We start from the raw sequence: 19,945 nt of genomic DNA, 5'->3' as shown, positions 1-19,945 counted from the left end.
AGTAACAGTGGCTGACCCTTTTGCTATCGAAAGCTCTGAAGAAAGACCCTTTGCTTTCCTCATGTGGCTGCTCTTTGTTTCTTTCCATAGTGCACAAATATAGCTTCTTGAATGGAAACAAAAAACCAACAGTCAAGTCCATAAAGGTATAGGACATCACTTGAGTACAAGTTTCATAGATTAACTGATCAGGGACCACTTCATCATCCATGACCAAACTTCCAGAAAGCAGCTAGATATTCACTCTGATACCTAGTGGTGATCACATTCTCTCCTAGCTCCCATGGGTGAAGTGAGGGTTAAGAGTCCTGAGGGAAGTGTAGGTGGACGTGTCAAGGGATGGGTCCTTCCTTTGCTTAGAAGGGAGTCTGGGGTGCTTTTCAGAGCCAGGGCTGTGGGGAATGAACTTTATCCTGAGGCCATGTCATTAATTATGGCTTCTTCATTGGGTTGGAGGTTCTATCTATTCCCTGGGGTCATTATGAGCTGAGTTGGGTCTCCCAAGATATCTGCTCTGCAACTAGAGATATAAACCTGGGACATGAGCTCATCAATTTTGTAAGAAGCAGAACATCTTGGATGGTTAGTTCTACAAAATTTTATTTGGAGCCATAGAGTTGGAGGAGAGTCTGTGAGGGGATTTCTCAGGTCACCACTTGCTCACGCATTGCCCTGAGGACTAAATCTTTGCATATTGCTTGGGTTTACCCATTTCTGTTGAGATTTATAGGTCAGAGTGAAAGATGAACTCTTGGAAAAGGAATAGGGGTGGTAGGTGCTGAAGCAAGTGAGGGAAGACCTGACAGATAAGGGACTGAAAGTGACTGAGAAATGTGAAGTTAGTTTCACCTCAGGCTTCAGATTATAGTGTCAGGATGGACACAGAGATACTTCCTTGCTGTCACGTGACAAATGCTATCGGCATCAGAGAGCAAAATATGATAATCCTAGTTTTTCTGGGGAAAATTTTTATCATTGATTATCTGTTCTCCAGCCTCTGAACTGAGACAAAGTAGGGAGACAGATCTGTTGTGCCTCTGCCACACATGTGTCTGCGTCACTGCAGTGTTCCTGCCTGTGCTGATCATGGAATCTACCTACCCGAGCTGTACACTGGCTCCCTTGGCTGGCTGTGCTTAGTTGCTCAGTCATCTCCCACTCTTTGTGACCCAGTGGACTGCAGCCTGCCAGGCTTCTCTGTGCATAGGGATTCTCCAGGTAAGAATACTTGAGTGGGTTGTCAGGCACTCATCAAGGAGATCTTCCTGACCCAGGGTTCAACCCAAGTCTCCTGCATTGCAGGCAAATTCTTTATCATGTGAGCCACCAGGGGCTGGCATGATTGTGCAATTCACTATGTCCTGGGATTTCTCTCCCCACTGCCACAATTTTCTGACTCTAGAAATATAACAAAAACTAAATCTCCTTCCTACCCTGAAAACCTCTCCAAAAAGGTATATGAGAAAGAAAACAGCTTTATTTTTGAATAAACGTTAAATCAGAATATGATGTGCATTATTGCATTCTGCTAAGTGAACGCAAAGACAGAAGAATATCACTCTTTTCTACATCCAGGCAAGGATAATCCATTATATTCATGCTCTCAGGATAAACAGTTACCAGTTCTCAAACAAGAGACTTGACAGCACCATTTGGCACACAGAGTTCATTCTAGATTCACCTGGTAATTGGAGTGACTGTGTTGGTTAAGTGGCTTTATTCAAAGGAAAACAAACTTCTCTCAGTCTACGACAAGAGAGAATTCTGCAACTTGGAGCAAGGTGCCTGCTGAAGTTAGGGTCCTGCCCTCCTACAGAGCTGGGGAAGTAGGGGCTCTCTCTTCCTGGATGATTGGAATGAAAAGATATGGATCTCAAGGTTTTTTTTAATTAATTAATTAATTTTAATTGGAGGCTCAAGTTTTTGAGAAAGACACTACTGGGTCTGAAATCTGGCTAGAAGGTTATTTCACTTTAAAAATGTTTGTGTACATTCCAGACTCAAATAACTTACAAATTTCTCTAAAGTAAATGCTCTAAGAAAATGTGGGAAGGGAAAATTGAAGCCTTATGTTTTTAATAGCATTTATTCTTACATCTGTTATACACTTTTCCTCCTCCTACTCTCTATTGAAAACTACAATGCTCTCATAGTCTTAAATCTGTATCAACTTTTCCTAAACCTATAGCTATTTACCCTAAAACCCCCTCTCTCTTTCCCTTTGCTTTATTTAGGCCCCTTTCTCTGGGGTCGTACTGACTAGTTTTCAAGAGAAATAAGGATCAAATCTTGTTTGGTAACCATTGAGGACAAATGAGAGGAAAAGGATTTCATTGCAGAGGGAAAGGACAGGGATAAGACAGAGAGCTGGGCACTGTCCTCTAGAAGAAACAGGAGACATTTTACGTATATAATGGAGATGCCAGGTAAGTTGTTTCGTTTTAATGTTTACTCATTTATTTTTCCCTCAGGGTCAAGGCCATGGACATCTGGAACCACACCTCGCTATCAGACTTTATCCTTTTGGGCCTGTTCAGCTACTCACCATATGACTTCTTCCTATTTTCCCTTGTCCTTCTGGCCTCTGCTGCAGCCCTGGCCGGCAACATCCTCTTCCTCCTGCTCACCCAGGCTGACAGGCGCCTGCACACCCCCATGTACTTTTTTCTCAGCCAGCTCTCCATCATGGACCTGACCATAATGGGCACAGTGGTGCCCAAGATGGCAGCCAACTTCCTCTCGGGAAGTAAGTTCATCTCTCGGGGTGGCTGTGCCACTCAGGTCTTCTTAGTGGTCACGGTAGGAGGAGCTGAGTGCTCCCTCCTGGCAGTCATGGCCTATGACAGGTATGTGGCCGTGTGTCTCCCTCTGCGGTACCCTGTGCTCATGAACTGGAAGGCCTGCTGCCTGATGACCTTGGCATCCTGGATGAGTGGAGTGGCTGACAGTGTGATTGATGTAGGGATGGTCTTCAGCTTCCCCTACTGTGGCTCTCTCCAGGTGGACCACTTCTTCTGTGAGGTCCCTGCCGTGCTGCGTCTCTCTTGTGCAGACACATCCCTCTTTGAGGACTTCATCTATGCTTGCTGTGTGATCATGCTTCTGCTGCCCCTGGGGGTCGTTGTGGCTTCCTATGCCCGGATCTTCATGGCTGTAATTAGCATGACCTCCACTGAGGGGAAACAAAAGGCTCTGTCCACGTGCTCCTCCCACCTGGCTGTGGTGGGTCTTTACTATGGGGGAGCCATATTTACCTACATGCAGAGAGCCTCTGCTAGGACTCCAGTGGGGGACCGAGCCACCTCCATCTTCTATACCATCCTCACCCCAATGCTCAACCCACTCATTTACAGCCTGAGGAACAAGGAGGTAATGAGGGCCTTGAAGAAGATGTGGAAGATGCAGGGGAGATAGAGAGTATAGACATGCCCACCTTTCTGGGGCTTCCTCTCTTGTTCTTCTCCTTCCTCTATAAGCTCAGATTCTTTTGTGGCTCGTTTTCCTCCTCTGAACAAATTGAACCCTCTGCCTGGCTAGGATGAAGCTATGAGCTGAGCAATCTGAAAGCATTGAATGGAAGATGTCAAGGAAACAGAGAGTAGTAATTAGTTTCACAATGAATCTTTCCTCCATGAGCACCTCTATTTTCATCTTATGAAGACCCATAGATATATATTACTTACCATTTCCCCAGAATTGCTAGGGACAGTCTTTCTTCTGAACTCATGTTAAAAGTGCGGAAGGAGAACCAATTCAGAATCCATTGCTCACTGAAATGTGATGCAAAGGTCAGAGATGGTCACAGTCCCTTACTTGTAGGAACTGTGTGGCCTTGGGCAGTGTTACTCCATTCTCTTGGCTTCACATTATCATCTACACCAATAAGGTAAGTCCGACATGTTTCTTTTGTTATTAAACAATGGACAGAGACTCGTGCTTTCTTGAAATTGTACATTAAATACAAGAATCAGTGTGTAAAGACTAGAACTTCTTCATAGTCTTCCTCTAAGAATAACACCATGAAAGGTAAAGAGATTACAAGTGTGTCATTCCTTTTCAAGAGGGGGGAGGTCAGGTTGCTTCTTCCTCATCAACACCGAGGTTATGATCTCAGAGAGGTGGTAATTAGCAATTCTGAAGCAGGACCTTAGTTCCCTTCCCAGGAATTGAACCTAAGTAGTCTAGATGAAAACCAGAAATCCTAGATGCTAGTCCACCAGGGTAGAGAGGCTAGAAGCAAAGTTGCTCTGGATCTTGCCCCATTTGAAAGCAAGAATATTTCACGGAGGTAAAAACTGTAAAAACAAGTACAAAGTGTATTATTATTAGCACAACACAACATGTGGGAGAGCACAGAGAGAAGCACTTTATTTATTTAAGACAGAGGCAAGGCAGAAATACACACCTGGAGAGAAAGGGTATGGGCATCTTCCTTAATGAGGAGGAGCACAGTAAAGAGGTGGCTAGTCATTTATCTAGGAACAGATCTTCTGGGTCTTTGTTCTCCTCTGGCCAAATATCTCACTTCTTTTTTCCACATCTGAACTTCCTTAGCACCCTGCCTGATATTCACGTGCACCTTTTTGCTAAGCTGGATTCCAGTGCAAAGGCTAAAAGGAGTATGACAACACATATTATGGGATGATGCCTCCCTCCTTGGGAGTCTTTTTGCACATGTGTAGTTGAGGAGACTTCCTTGACCTTAGGAATGAGAGATGTGGTCCTCTTATCTCTTTACTCCAGCACAGTTCAGATCCTGACATTAACGTTGTGCTTGGAGTGTCTAAGAAAAATAAAATTTCAGTTTGACAAACTCCCACAGCTCAACCCCTGAATCCATCTATCTGCTAACTCAGTTGGGAGAGAAATGAGGTGTGAGGATAAAACCCTGGCAGAAACTGGCTTCTATCCAGTTTTTAGTTCAAGAGCTCTGGAAGGATTTGGGAAATAATCTCTTGAGTCATGTCTTCTACAAATATCTCCCTGAACACACTGGACCAAAAATCTCTTTTCAATCATACTGCTTCCAATAAACTTGCACTCATATCCTTAGAGCCTGTGGGGTTTTGGCAACCAATGGGTGGAATGCACACACAGTGGTGAAGGAAAGAGCATAGCCCAGCCCTGGGAGAGTTTAGGGTCTGGCTACTGATACAAAATGTTCTAGGCAGAAGGGATGACTGAGCAATGGCTGAGGACAGTGTTCTAGAGCAAAGCAAGCCAGGCATAGGCTGAGGGAGAGCTGGCTAGAAAACAGGGCCCACATCTCCTAAGGTTTGATAGGCTATGTGAAGAGATAGGGTTTTGAGTAATGAGGAGTTATGATCTGCACCCTCTGTTAGAAAAAAGAAAACCAACCTGGCTCTCTGTATGGTCCACCCAAAAATCCTATAGTAATTCAAGTGAGAAATGATGACACTTGGATCACAATGGAAAAAAATGCAGACTGTAGCGGAAGTGAGCAGGTTCTGGGTACTTTTTTTTCATCTTAAAAAAAAATTGAAGTATAGTTAATTTACAATGTTGTGTTAGTTTCATGTATACAGCAACGTGACTCTGAAAAGTATCTCTCTCTCTCTCTCTCTCTCTCTATATATATATATATATATATATATACACACACACACATACTTTTTCACACACTTTTCCATTATAGGTTGTTACAGCATATTGAGTATAATTAGTCTGGGTACATGTTGAAGGTCAAGCCAAGAACTTTCTAGCTTAGAGTAGAACCATAAGAATAGTCTGATGTGATTTCTGTCTTTGTGGAAGAGAATTGATGATCAAAACAGTAAGAGTGGTATGAATTTTGGTGCTTTCCTTTCCCCATTTTATTTCCTTCATCTTTTTCAAGTAGAAGTCAGAACCCCATTATCTCTTTATCTTTGATTGTTTGCAATTCGAATATGATATACTTAAAATTTAGAGTTTTTTTTGTTTTGGAAAGTGTTTTTCATATTTCATTTTTTAGATATATAAATGGCATTAGCCCATTACATTAGTTTAAGGTATACACCATAGTGATCTGATATTTGTGTTTATTGCAAAATAATCACCACAATAATCATAGCTAACATAGGACACCATGTAATCACAAAAATTTTTCCCCCTGATAAGAACTTTAAGATCTACTTTCTTAACAACTTTCAAGTATGCAATATGGTATAATATAATTAACTATAGTCAATGTTAACCATGCTGTACCTTACATCCCAAGACATATTTATTTTATAGTTGAAAGACTACATTTTGACCCTCTTCATCCATTTTTCCAGCCCTTCAACTTTCACCTCTGGCAACCACCAATCTATACACTGTATCTATGAATGTGATTTTGCTCTTTTTTAGATTCCACATATAAACGAGATAATAAAGTATTTGTCATTCACTGTCTGACTCATTTCATTTATCATAATGTCCTCAAGGTCCATTCGTTCTCATACATGACAAGATTTTCTCTTTTTTATAGCAGAATAACATTCAATTGTGTGTGTGTGTGTGTACACATTTCACGTTTTCTTTATCCATTTATCCAATAATGAGCTATTAGGTTGTTTTCACATCTTGGCTGTTACAAGTAATGTTGCAATGAGCAGGGGGTTTAGATATCTTTTTGAGTTAGTGTTTTCATTTTCTTTGGATAAATACCTAAACGTAGAATTGCTGGATCATAAAGTACCTCTACTTTGAATTTTCTGAGGAATCTCCATACTGTTTTTCACAGTGGCTGCATCAATTTACATGTCCACTAAGAGTGCACAAGCGTTTCCTTTTCTCTCCATCCTTGCCAACACTTCTTTTTCCTTTTTTAATAGCCGTATTGACAGGTGTGGGTTGATTTTGATTTGCATTCCCCTGATGATTGGTTATATTTAGAATCTTTTCATGTGCTGGTTGCCATCTGTGTATCTTCTTTGGAATAACATCTCTTCATATCTTTTTGCCTATATTTTAATTGGTCTATTTGGGTGTTATTACTATTGAGTTGTATGAATTCTTTATATAATTTGGATATTAATCCCTTATCCAGTATGTGATTTTCAGATATTCTTCCCTTTCAGTAGGTTGTCCTTTCATTTTGTTGATAATTTCTTTTATTGTGCAAAAGCTTTTTAGTTTGTGGAGTCCCACTTGTTTATTTTTGCTATTGTTGCCTTTGTGTTTAGTGTCAGATGCAAAAAAAAAAAAAAGATTGCTAAGATAATTTCAAGGAGCTTCTAAATGCTTTATTCTAGGAGTTTTAGTATATCAGGTCTCACATTCAACTCTTTAATTCATTTTGAGGTAATTTTTGTGTATGGTCTATGATAATGTCTCAGTTTCATTATATTGCATGTGATTGTTCAACTTTTCCAACAGCCTATACTGAGGAACTTTTTCCCCTTTTTGTTTTTTGGCTCAAAATATTATTCTGTAAATATTTGGTTTGACGTTTAATCGGATCAAAACTTAACTGACCATGTATTCATGGATTTATTTCTGGTCAGCTTTATTCCCTTTTATCATGTGTCTGTTTTTATGCCAGTACCATAGTGTTTTGGTTATTTTATAGCTTGCTAATATAGTGTGAAATAAGGCAGTGTGATGCCTCCAGGTTTGCTCTTTCTTCTCAAGATTGCTTTGGTTACTTGGGATTTTTTGTGATTCTTCACAAATTTTAAGATTGTTCTATTTCTGTGATAATGCCATTGGAATTTTGATAGAGTTTTCATTGAATTTGAAGATTGCTTTTAGCAGTATGGACATTTAAACAATTTTAATTTTACTCATCTATGAGCAGGAAATATTTTTCCATTTATTTATGTCTTGTTCAACGTCTCATCAATGTCTTATACTCTTCATTGTATAGGCCTTTTATATATTTGATTAAATTTATTCCTAGACTATTTTCATTATTTTTGAGGCATTTGTAAATGAAACAATTTTCTTAATTTTTGATAGTTCATTACTTGTGTATGCAACAGATTTTCATATATGGATTTCTATCCTGCAACTTTACTGAATTTGTTTGTTAGTTTATAGATATTTTTGGTTTAAAAAATCTGGAGAGCTTTTTAATATAATATATGTTATCTGCAAATAGTGATCATTTTTCTTCTTTTCCGTTTGGATTATATTTATTTCTTTTTCTTGAGTAAGTGCTGTAGCTAGGATTTCCAATGCTATGTAGAATAAATGTGGCAAGAGTGAACATTCTTGTCTTGTTCCTGATCTTAGAGGAAAAACTCTTAGTTTTTCACTGTTGAGAATGACATTCACTGTAAGCTTGCTGTATATGGTCTCTATTACATTGAGTTACATGACATCTATACTCACTGTTGAAAGTTTTTTTTTTTTTAATCATAAATAGATGTTGAATTTTGTCAAATGCTCTTTCTGTGTCCACTGAGGTAACCATGTGATTTTTATGCTTAATTTTGTTAATGTGGTTGGTATATTGCCTCGATTTACTTCTGAATGTGGAGCTACCCTTGCATCCCTGGAATAAATCCCAGTTGATCATGGTGTATGATCCTTGTAATGTATTATTAAATTCGGTTCACCAATATTTTGTTGAGAATTTTTACATCTAAGTGCACTGGTGGTATTGATGTGTCATTTTCTTTCCTTTCGCCATCTTTGTCTGGTTTTGTATCAGGTAAGGCTGACCTTGTAAAATAAGTTGAAACATCCCCTTCTCTTCTGTTTTTTGGAAGAGTTTGAGAATTTTGATATTAATTCTTCTTTGAAATTTGGTTTTGGACTTTTGTTTGCTCAGAGTTTTGTTTTTTTTTTTTGTAACAAAGGCACAGTTTTATATTTAAAAAGGAAATGAAATTACAGATGCATGAAGAGCAAAAGTTTAAAATACCAAAGACATTTTGTTTGGTGCACTTAATATCAATATTTTGAGGGATTTTTAAGATTTAAAAATAAGGCATTAATAATAGCTCTGTACAATAATATTTAAAAGAGCAAGAAAATGAAAACATCTTTTTACCATATTTTCACAAACTGCTCTAAAGATAGAACACTCGTGCTCAGTTGTTTATCCTTTGCTTTAAAATAAGTTATCAATAATTCTAAACCAGTCTAAAATGTATTGTTCATGAATCAAATCAAAGCATTCATACTTGCAAAAATGTTTTGCAATGAGTCCTCGACCTACAGAGAGACTACAGTTTACTTTCAAATTGTATGACAGGCTTCCAATAATCCCTTATCAGTAGACTTACAAGCAAAATACCAGATATTAAGGATCAGATTTAATTCTTTGGTATAAGCATGAAACGGTTATTGATAGCTTTCCGTGGCTAGCATAAACCAAGTAACTGAAGGACCACGAGAGACAACAATGAAGTCTAGTATACCCTGCAATGCAGGCGGGAGCCATAGCAATGTTTTGTGTTTTAACAGGGAAAATCAGCACAACACACTGCAGGAAAACGAGCACCTACTTAGAGGTTTTAACATTACAGCATATCAAAAATTAAGCTTCAAAATGACCAAACTTGTAAAATGTAGTTTGAATATTTTGCTGAATATTGTTGCATTTTACTGCATTTATACCATAACTTAAAATTTACAACCATCTGAGGACTTTTAGCACTAGCTTGGCACAACAAATTAACTCCTCCTAGCCCTCCAGAGTGTGAGGGTGGAAAACCCTTTTCTCACCATAAATGCCTGAACTTTACACAAGAAATCAGAAGCAAAGGTACAGAACAAGGTTATAATAATGTTAACTATTATCATTTTGCACTTTTTACCTTGTGACTTATACATATTTTAGAGTTGTATACTGTTTAATTTAGTAAACTTAAAATTTAACTTTTTCAACTAAGAAGTCTAGGACTTTATGGCTAATTTTCCCATCAAAACACATAAAGGACTGAATCCATTTTAATTATAATTATTCTAAATATTATCTGAAGAATTCTTTGGCCACACTAGACTTGAAACTACACTAAATTCAAACAGTACACCTATGACCTAGGTGTTAAAGTCTTCACCTCAGCTACCATCGTCCACCTGCTATTTTCTCTCCACACAAATTACCAGATTTTTACTCTGGACTTTCCTCCAATTAGGCTCTATCAGATAATTTTGTAAACACCCATGTATAGCCTTCAAACATCACATTTTATTTTATTTTTAATTAATTTATTTTAATTGGAGGCTAAATTACTTTACAATATTGTAGTGGGTTGTGGCATACATTGACATGAATCTGCCACAGGTGTACATGTGTTCCCCATCCTGAACCCCCCTCCCACCTCCCTCCTCATCCTATCCCTCAGGGTCATCCCAGTGCACCAGCCCTGAGCACCTTGTCTCATGCATCGAACCTGGACTGGCAATCTGTTTCACATATGATAATATACATGTTTCAATGCTAGTCTCTCAAATCATCCCACCCTCGCCTAGTCCCACAGAGTCCAAAAGCTTGTTCTATACATCTATATCTCTTTTGCTGTCTTGCATATAAGGTCATCATTACCATCTTTCTAAATTCCATATATATGTATTAGTATACTGTATTGGTGTTTTTCGTTCTGACTTACTTTACTCTGTATAATAGGCTCCAGTTTCATGCACCTCATTAGAACTAATTCAAATGGATTATTTTTAATGGCTGAGGAATATTCCATTGTGTATATGTACCACAGCTCTCTTATCCATTCGTCTGTCGATGGCCATCTAGGTTGCTTCCATGACCTGGCTATTATAAACAGTGCTGCGATGAACATTGGGGTACACGTGTCTCTTTCAATTCTGGTTTCCTCGGTGTGTATGCCCAGCAGTGGGATTGCTGGGTCATATGGCAGTTCTATTTCCAGTTTTTTTTTTTATTATTATTTTTTTATTTTTAAACTTTACAGTATTGTATTAGTTTTGCCAAATATCAAAATGAATCTGCCACAGGTATATCTGTGTTCCCCATCCTGAACCCTCTTCCCTCCTCCCTCCCCATACCCTCCCTCTGGGTCGTCCCAGTGCACCAGCCCCAAGCATCCAGTATCGTGCATCGAACCTGGACTGGCAACTCGTTTCATACATGATATTTTACATGTTTCAATGCCATTCTCCCAAATCTTCTCACCCTCTCCCTCTCTCACAGAGTCCATAAGACTGATCTATACATCAGTGTCTCTTTTGCTGTCTCGTACACAGGGTTATTGTTACCATCTTTCTAAATTCCATATATATGTGTTAGTATACTGTATTGGTGTTTTTCTTTCTGGCTTACTTCACTCTGTATAATAGGCTCCAGTTTCATCCACCTCATTACAACTGATTCAAATGTATTCTTTTTAATGGCTGAGTAATACTCCATTGTGTATATGTACCACAGCTTTCTTATCCATTCATCTGCTGATGGGAATCTAGGTTGCTTCCATGTCCTGGCTATTATAAACAGTGCTGCAATGAACATTGGGGTACACGTGTCTCTTTCCCTTCTGGTTTCCTCAGTGTGTATGCCCAGCAGTGGGATTGCTGGATCCTAAGCCAGGTCTATTTCCAGTTTTTTAAGGAATCTCCACACTGTTCTCCATAGTGGCTGTACTAGTTTGCATTCCCACCAACAGTGTAAGAGGGTTCCCTTTTCTCCACACCCTCTCCAGCATTTATTGCTTGTAGACTTTTGGATCGCAGCCATTCTGACTGGCGTGAAATGGTACCTCATAGTGGTTTTGATTTGCATTTCTCTGATAATAAGTGATGTTGAGCATCTTTTCATGTATTTCCAGTTTTTTAAGGAATCTCCACACTGTTCTCCATAGTGGCTGTACTAGTTTGCATTCCCACCAACAGTGTAAGAGGGTTTCCTTAATTTCTCCACCCTCTTTCCAGCATTTATTGTTTGTAGACTTTTGGATAGCAGCTATTCTGACCGGTGTGAAATGGTACCTCATTGTGGCTTTGATTTGCATTTCTCTGATAATGAGTGATGTTGAGCATCTTTTCATGTGTTTGTTAGCCATCTGTATGTCTTCTTTGGAGAAATGTCTATTTAGTTCTTTGGCCCATTTTTTGATTTGGTCACTTATTTTTCTGGAATTGAGCTGCAGGAGTTGTTTGTATATTTTTGAGATTAATTCTTTGTCAGTTGCTTTTGTCAGTTCTTTGTCAGTTTGCTATTATTTTCTCCCATTCTGAAGGCTGTCTTTTCACATTGCTTATAGTTTCCTTTGTTCTGCAAAGCTTTTAAGTTTAATTAGGCCCCATTTGTTTATTTTTGCTTTTATTTCCATCACTCTAGGAGGTGGTTCATAGAGGATCCTGCTGTGATGTATGTCAGGGAGTGTTTTGCCTATGTTCTCCTCTAGGAGTTTTATAGTTTCTGGTCTTACATTTAGATCTTTAATCCATTTTGAGTTTATTTTTCTGTATAGTGTTAGAAAGTGTTCTAGTTTCATTCTTTTACAAGTGGTTGACCAGTTTTCCCAGCACCACTTGCTAAAGACATTGTCTTTTCTCCATTGCATATTCTTGCCTCCTTTGTCAAAGATAAGGTGTCCATAGGTGTGTGGGTTTATCTCTGGGCTTCCTATTTTGTTCCATTGATCTATATTTCTGTCTTTGTGCCAGTACCATACTGTCTTGATGACTGAAGCTTTGTAGTATAGCCTGAAGTCAGGCAGGTTGATTCCTCCAGGTCCATTCTTCTTTCTCAAGATTGCTTTGGCTATTCGAGGTTTTTTGTATTTCCACACAAATTGTGAAATTATTTGTTCTAGTTCTGTGAAAAATACCATTGGTAGTTTTATAGGGATTGCATTGAATCTATAGATTGCTTTAGGTAGTATATGCATTTTCATTATATTGATTCTTCCAATCCATGAACATGGTATATTTGTCCATTTATTTGTGTCCTCTTTGATTTCTTTCATCAGTGTTTTATAGTTTTCTATATATAGACTTTTGTTTCTTTAGGTAGCTTTATTCGTAAGTATTTTATTCTTTTCATTGCAATGGTGAATGGGATTGTTTCCTTAATTTCTCTTTCTGTTTTCTCATTGTTCGTGTATTGGAATGTCTGTGTGTTAATTTTATATTCTGAAACTTTACTATATTCATTGATTAGCTCTAGTAATTTTCTGGTGGAGTCTTTAGGGTTTTCTACGTAGAGGATCATGTCATCTGCAAACAGTGAGAGTTTTACTTCTTCTTTTCCAATCTGGATTCGTTTTATTTATTTTTGTTCTCTGATTGCTGTGGCTAAAACTTCCAAAACTATATTGAATAGTAGTGGTGAGAGTGGTCACCCTTGTCTTGTTCCTGACTTTAGGGGAAATGCTTTCAATTTTTCACCATTGAGGATTATGTTTGCTGTGGGTTTGTCATATATAGCTTTTATTATGTTGAGGTATGTTCCTTCTATTCCTGTTTTCTGGAGGGTTTTTATCATAAATGGATGTTGAATTTTGTCAAAGCTTTCTCTGCATCTATTTAGATAATCATATGGTTTTTATCTTTTAATTTGTTAATGTGGTATATTACATTGATTGATTTGTTGATATTAAAGAATCCTTGCATCCCTGGGATAAAGCCCAGTTGGTCATGATGTATGATCTTTTTAATATGTTGTTGGATTCTGTTTGATAGGATTTTGTTAAGGATTTTTGCATCTATGTTCATCAGTGATATTGGCCTGTAATTTTCTTTTTTTGTGGCATCTTTGTCTGGTTTTGGTATTAGAGTGATGGTGGCCTCATAGAATGAGTTTGGAAGTTTACCTTCCTCTGCAATTTTCTGGAAGAGTTTGAGTCGAATAGGTGTTAGCTCTTCTCTAAATTTTTGGTAGAATTCAGCTGTGAAGCTGTTTGGGCCTGGGCTTTTGTTTGCTGGAAGATTTCTGATCACAGGTCCATTTCTGTGCTTGTGATGGGTCTGTTAAGATTTTCTATTTCTTCCTGGTTCAGTTTTGGAAAGTTATACTTTTCTAAGAATTGTCCATTTCTTCCAAAGTGTCCACTTTATTGGCATATAGTTGCTGATAGTGGTCTCTTTTGATCCTTTGTATTTCTGTGTTGTCTGTTGTGATTTCTCCATTTTCATTTCTAAATTTGTTGATTTGATTTTTTGTTCTTGATGAGTCTGGCTAATGGTTTGTCAATTTTATTTATCTTCTCAAAGAACCAGATTTTAGCTTTGTTGATTTTTGCTATGGTCTCTTTTGTTTATTTTGCTTTATTTCTGCCCTAATTTTTTTTTATATAATTTCTTTCCTTCTACTAGCCCTGGGGTTCTTCATTTCTTCCTTTACTAGTCGCTTTAGATGTAGAGTGGGCTTCCCTGGTGGCTCAGACAGTAAAAGCATCTGGCTACAATGTGGGAGACCTGGGTTCAATCCCTGGGTCGGGAAGATCCCCTGGAGAAGGAAATGGCAACCCACTCCAGTACTCTTGCCTGGAAAATCCCATGGATGGAGGAGACTGCTTCCATGGGGTCGCAAAGAGTTGGACATGACTGAGCAACTTCACTTCACTTCACTTAGGTGTAGAGTTAGGTTATTTATTTGACTTTTTTCTTGTTTCTTGAGGTAAGCCTGTATTGCTATGAACCTTCCCCTTAGTACCGCTTTTACAGTGTCCCATAGGTTTTGGGTTGTTGCAAACATCACATTTTAAACTGAGACTAATGCCTGAAGTCACATTTCTTGTTTTGAAAAATTCAACATTAAAGATTTACAACTCTGGAGGATTAACCTAATGTTATTTGAAAAATGAACCAAGTTCCAAATATCCCCGTAACTCTTAAACCACCAAACTGAAATTCTAATAATTTTTATAACTCTAATGAAGAAAAGACAACTGCAGTTATTACACGACCAGTATTAAAGTATAAATGACAGCAACAAAGGGACCTACTTCAAATCTTGATTTGAAGATTTGCCATGGCAAGGTGTAAAAAATGGGCAAAGGTGATGAGATCCTAAATACCACTATCATAGAATAATCAATTTCTGTCTTTCCACCTTCTTTCTGCTACATGAGGAATCAAAAAAGTCAAACAGAGATTTGTTCTGTCTGGACCAACCATGAAATCTTTAAGAACATATAGGTATATTCCCTGTTATTCTTTCAGGGCATTATTTATACATGTTTAGAAAATACTTCAAAAATAAAAATGAGTCATAGAGGATCCTGCTGTGATGTATGTCAGAGAGTGTTTTGCCTATGTTCTCCTCTAGGAGTTTTATAGTTTCTGGTCTTACGTTTAGATCTTTAATCCATTTTGAGTTTATTTTTGTGTATGGTGTTAGAAAGTGTTCTAGTTTCATTCTTTTACAAGTGGTTGACCAGAGTTCCCAGCACCACTTGCTAAAGAGATTGTCTTTAATCCATTGTATATTCTTGCCTCCTTTGTCGAAGATAAGGTGTCCATATGTGCGTGGATTTATCTCTGGGCTTTCTATTTTGTTCCATTGATCTATATTTCTGTCTTTGTGCCAGTACCATACTGTCTTGATAACTGTGGCTTTGTAGTAGAGCCTGAAGTCAGGTAGGTTGATTCCTCCGGTTCCATTCTTCTTTCTCAAGATCGCTTTGGCTATTCGAGGTTTTTTGTTTTTCCATACAAATTGTGAAATTATTTGTTCTAGCTCTGTGAAGAATGCTGTTGGTAGCTTGATAGGGATTGCATTAAATCTATAGATTGCTTTGGGTAGTATACTCATTTTCACTACATTGATTCTTCCAATCCATGAACATGGTGTATTTCTCCATCTGTTAGTGTCCTCTTTGATTTCTTTCACCAGTGTTTTATAGTTTTCTATATATAGGTCTTTAGATTCTTTAGGTAGATATATTCCTAAGTATTTTATTCTTTCCGTTGCAATGGTGAATGGAATTGTTTCCTTAATTTCTCTTTCTGTTTTCTCATTATTAGTGTATAGGAATGCAAGGGATTTCTGTGTGTTGATTTTGTATCCTGCAACTTTACTATAGTCATTGATTAGTTCTAGTAATTTTCTGGTGGAGTCTTTAGGGTTTTCTATGTAGAGGATCATGTCATCTGCAAACAGTGAGAGCTTTACTTTTTCTTTTCCAATTTGAATTCCTTTTATTTCTTTTTCTGTTCTGATTGCTGTGGCCAAAACTTCCAAAACTATGTTGAATAGTAATGGTGAAAGTGGGCACCCTTGTCTTGTTCCTGACTTTAAAGGAAATGCTTTCAATTTTTCACCATTGAGGATAATGTTTGCTGTGGGTTTGTCATATATAGCTTTGATTATGTTGAGGTATGTTCCTTCTATTCCTGCTTTCTGGAGAGTTTTTATCATAAATGGATGTTGAATTTTGTCAAAGGCTTTCTCTGCATCTATTGAGATAATCATATGGTTTTTATTTTTCAATTTGTTAATGTGGTGTATTACATTGATTGATTTGCGGATATTGAAGAATCCTTGCATCCCTGGGATAAAGCCCACTTGGTCATGGTGTATGATCTTTTTAATGTGTTGTTAGATTCTGATTGCTAGAATTTTGTTAAGGATTTTTGCATCTATGTTCATCAGTGATATTGGCCTGTAGTTTTCTTTTTTTGTGGGATCTTTGCCAGGTTTTGGTATTAGGGTGATGGTGGCCTCATAGAATATTGGAAATAAAAGCAAAAATAAACAAATGGGACCTAATTAACCTTAAAAGCTTCTGCACATCAAAGGAAACTATTAGCAAGGTGAAAAGACAGCCTTCAGAATGGGAGAAGATAATAGCAAATGAAGCAACTGACAAACAACTAATCTCGAGAATATACAAGCAACTCCTACAGCTCAACTCCAGAAAAATAAATGACCCAATCAAAAAATGGGCCAAAGAACTAAATAGACATTTCTCCAAAGAAGACATACAGATGGCTAACAAACACATGAAAAGATGCTCAACAGCACTCATTATCAGAGAAATGCAAATCAAAACCACTATGAGGTACCATTTCACACCAGTCAGAATGGCTGCGATCCAAAAGTCTACAAGTAATAAATGCTGGAGAGGGTGTGGAGAAAAGGGAACCCTCTTACACTGTTGGTGGGAATGCAAACTAGTACAGCCACTATGGAGAACAGTGTGGAGATTCCTTAAAAAACTGGAAATAGACCTGCCTTATGATCCAGCAATCCCACTGCTGGGCATACACACTGAGAAAACCAGAAGGGAAAGAGACACGAGTACCCCAATGTTCATCGCAGCACTGTTTATAATAGCCAGGACATGGAAGCAACCTAGATGTCCATCAGCAGATGAATGGATAAGAAAGCTGTGGTACATATACACAATGGAGTATTATTCAGCCATTAAAAAGAATACATTTGAATCAGTTCTAATGAGGTGGATGAAACTGGAGCCTATTATACAGAGTGAAGTAAGCCAGAAAGAAAAACACCAATACAGTATACTAATGCATATATATGGAATTTAGAAAGATGGTAACAATAACCCTGTGTACGAGACAGCAAAAGAGACACTGATGTATAGAACAGTCTTATGGACTCTGTGAGAGAGGGAGAGGGTGGGAAGATTTGGGAGAAAGGCATTGAAACTTGTAAAATATCATGTATGAAATGAGTTGCCAGTCCAGGTTTGATGCACGATACTGGAGGCTTGGGGCTGGTGCACTGGGACGACCCAGAGGGATGGAATGGGGAGGGAGGAGGGAGGAGGGTTCAGGATGGGGAACACATGTATACCTGTGGCGGATTCATTTTGATATTTGGCAAATCTAATACAGTTATGTAAAGTTTAAAAATAAAATAAAATTAAAAAAATAATAATAATAATAATAAAAATGAGTTATTTAGCCTTGTGAATATTTTGAAATAAAGTTTCTTGAATTTCTGTGAACTCTTCAAGCAATTAAATTTTTAAGAGTCATCATTCAGAAGTTCCTTTGACATGGGATCTATCCCACGGTTGCAAAGCAGCTACCTCCTTTGTTGAAAATGGCTCTCTGTTCCTTCAGGATCCCAAATCGCTCATTCAAAATCATCCCCGTCTGTTTTCCAACACTGTTTATTTCAAATTGTAGGGTGACACCTTTAGGAACTTTCTTTACATCAGATTGATCCCGTTTTGTCAAGAATCAGGGCACAGCAGTACGAGTTGATCGTAGTTTCTGAGTTACTGGGCACTGAGCTGCTCCTGGATTATCAGTGGATACAGTCAAAATTCCTCCATTTGTGGTAGAAGTTCTCTATTGATGAGTTCTCTTTGCTACTACATCGTCTAGCAGTTGTTCTGAGTTCAACTGGGCCTCAACCTTCAGGCCTCTTCTGAAAAGAAAAGCTCCCTGATGAGTGCCTTTCTGATGACTTAATTTATTTCTACTCCTGGTAAAACCGGCTGGAATGTAATTTTTGTATTTAACTGGTTAGGTCTCTTGAGAGCTGCAACTGGTTATGCCTGCAGTATTCATTTAGTCTCAGGTTTGCCTTCCTTTTTAATGTTGGAAAATATCATTCTGTATTCTTGCCACTTAAAGGTGGTCGATTCATAGGACTAATTCCTTTTCGAATTCCAGTTGGTTTCCTAGATGCAAGGCCAGTGATAACTCCATAAGGACGTCTATTCCCAGGCGTCACTCTTTTTCTACGGCTCAGACTATTCTTACCAAAACCAGAATTCTATTGAACAGCCCATCTTACTCTCATTCTGAATTGCCTGGCACCACTTTGCTGAAGTCTTCTGTTTAATCTCAGGAAATTCTGCCTCTTTCCTTCCTTTCGATTCAATTTGATGATATCGTCCTAAGACATACCAATTCTGTCCAGGTTTTCATTGCTGCGGGCTTTCGGCAGCACTGTGGCTCCTATTAACTGGGTACTAAACCGGTTCATGGGAGAAGGCAATGGCACCCCACTCCAGTACTCTTGCCTGGAAACTGCCACGGACGGAGGAGGCTGGTGGACTGCAGTCCATGGGGTCGCTAAGAGTCGGACACGACTGAGCGACTTCCCTTTCACTTTTCACTTTCATGCATTGGAGAAGGAAATGGCAACCCACTCCAGTGTTCTTTCCTGGAGAATCCCAGGGACGGGGGAGCCTGGTGGGCTGCCGTCTGTGGGGTCGCACAGAGTCGGACATGACTGAAGCGACTTTGCAGCAGCAGCAAGTAGCTACATAGCTTCTTTATCTGTTTTGGTTTACATAGACTATCCTTTTCCATCACTTAAATTTCAGTCTGTGTGCCCTTACTTCGGAAGTTAGTCTCTTATAAGCAGCATATTGATGAGTCTTTTCTTATAGTATTTCATCCTTATTTACCTTAAGTGTTTTTTATTGTATCTCTGCGTAACTTTTTTTTTAGCAACTCCTCTAGATATTGAACTATACACATAGCTTTTCAAAATCTACCAATATTAACATTTTATCCATATGAGTAAGTTAGAAAATTTATTTCCCTTTATGTCCCTTTATCCAATGCATTTTTAATTTAATTTTCTAAAGTATTTTCTATATTGAGAACCACATTAGACAATGTAATATTTTCTTCATCCTTCAAACATAATTTAGAAAACTAAAATATTTCTCATATTTTTGTTATTTATTTTTTTCCAAGAATCCTTACTTTATCATTTGTATTCTGTTTAGAAAAATTCTTTAAGTCATTTTTTTAGAGTAGATTTTCTCCCAACAGATTCTCTCAGTTTTCTTAAATTATTTCATTTTCTTTTTCTTTACTAAAATATATTTTCAAAAGCTATCAAATGACAATTATTTTCTTTTAGGACTTAAATACTGTTGAGTCTCTTCCTTCTGCCCATTACTGTTTCCTATAAGAAATCTGCTGTCAAAAGATTTGTTCCACTGTATGTAATATGTCCTTTCTCACTCACTACATTAATTCATTTTCATTTTGTTTAATTTTCAGAAGTCTGGCTATGATGTCATTGCTTGGATTGCTTTGGGTTTATCTTGTTAGTGGTTTTTGCAACTTCTTAAAGCTTTAGGTTATTCATTTA

The 19,945-nt window shown here is 37.9% G+C and overlaps 1 protein-coding gene and 1 pseudogene across 1 annotated transcript; one reads left to right on the top strand and one right to left on the bottom strand.

Moving 5' to 3' along the window:
- The first annotated feature begins 2,479 nt into the window (after window positions 1-2,479).
- Window positions 2,480-3,414, top strand: LOC129631277 (olfactory receptor 2M3-like). Its single transcript, XM_055552191.1, has one exon. It carries the CDS (start codon window positions 2,482-2,484, stop codon window positions 3,412-3,414), a length of 933 nt encoding a protein of 310 aa, XP_055408166.1. The 5' UTR covers window positions 2,480-2,481.
- Window positions 3,415-17,886: 14,472 nt separating this feature from the next.
- Window positions 17,887-18,820, bottom strand: LOC129631280 (UAP56-interacting factor-like; annotated as a pseudogene).
- Window positions 18,821-19,945: the final 1,125 nt, after the last annotated feature.

The sequence above is a fragment of the Bubalus kerabau genome, chromosome 1 (genome assembly GCF_029407905.1).
Source record: "Bubalus kerabau isolate K-KA32 ecotype Philippines breed swamp buffalo chromosome 1, PCC_UOA_SB_1v2, whole genome shotgun sequence".
NCBI classification, from domain to species: Eukaryota; Metazoa; Chordata; class Mammalia; order Artiodactyla; family Bovidae; genus Bubalus; species Bubalus kerabau.
This window is presented reverse-complemented; position numbering and strand designations above follow the sequence as displayed.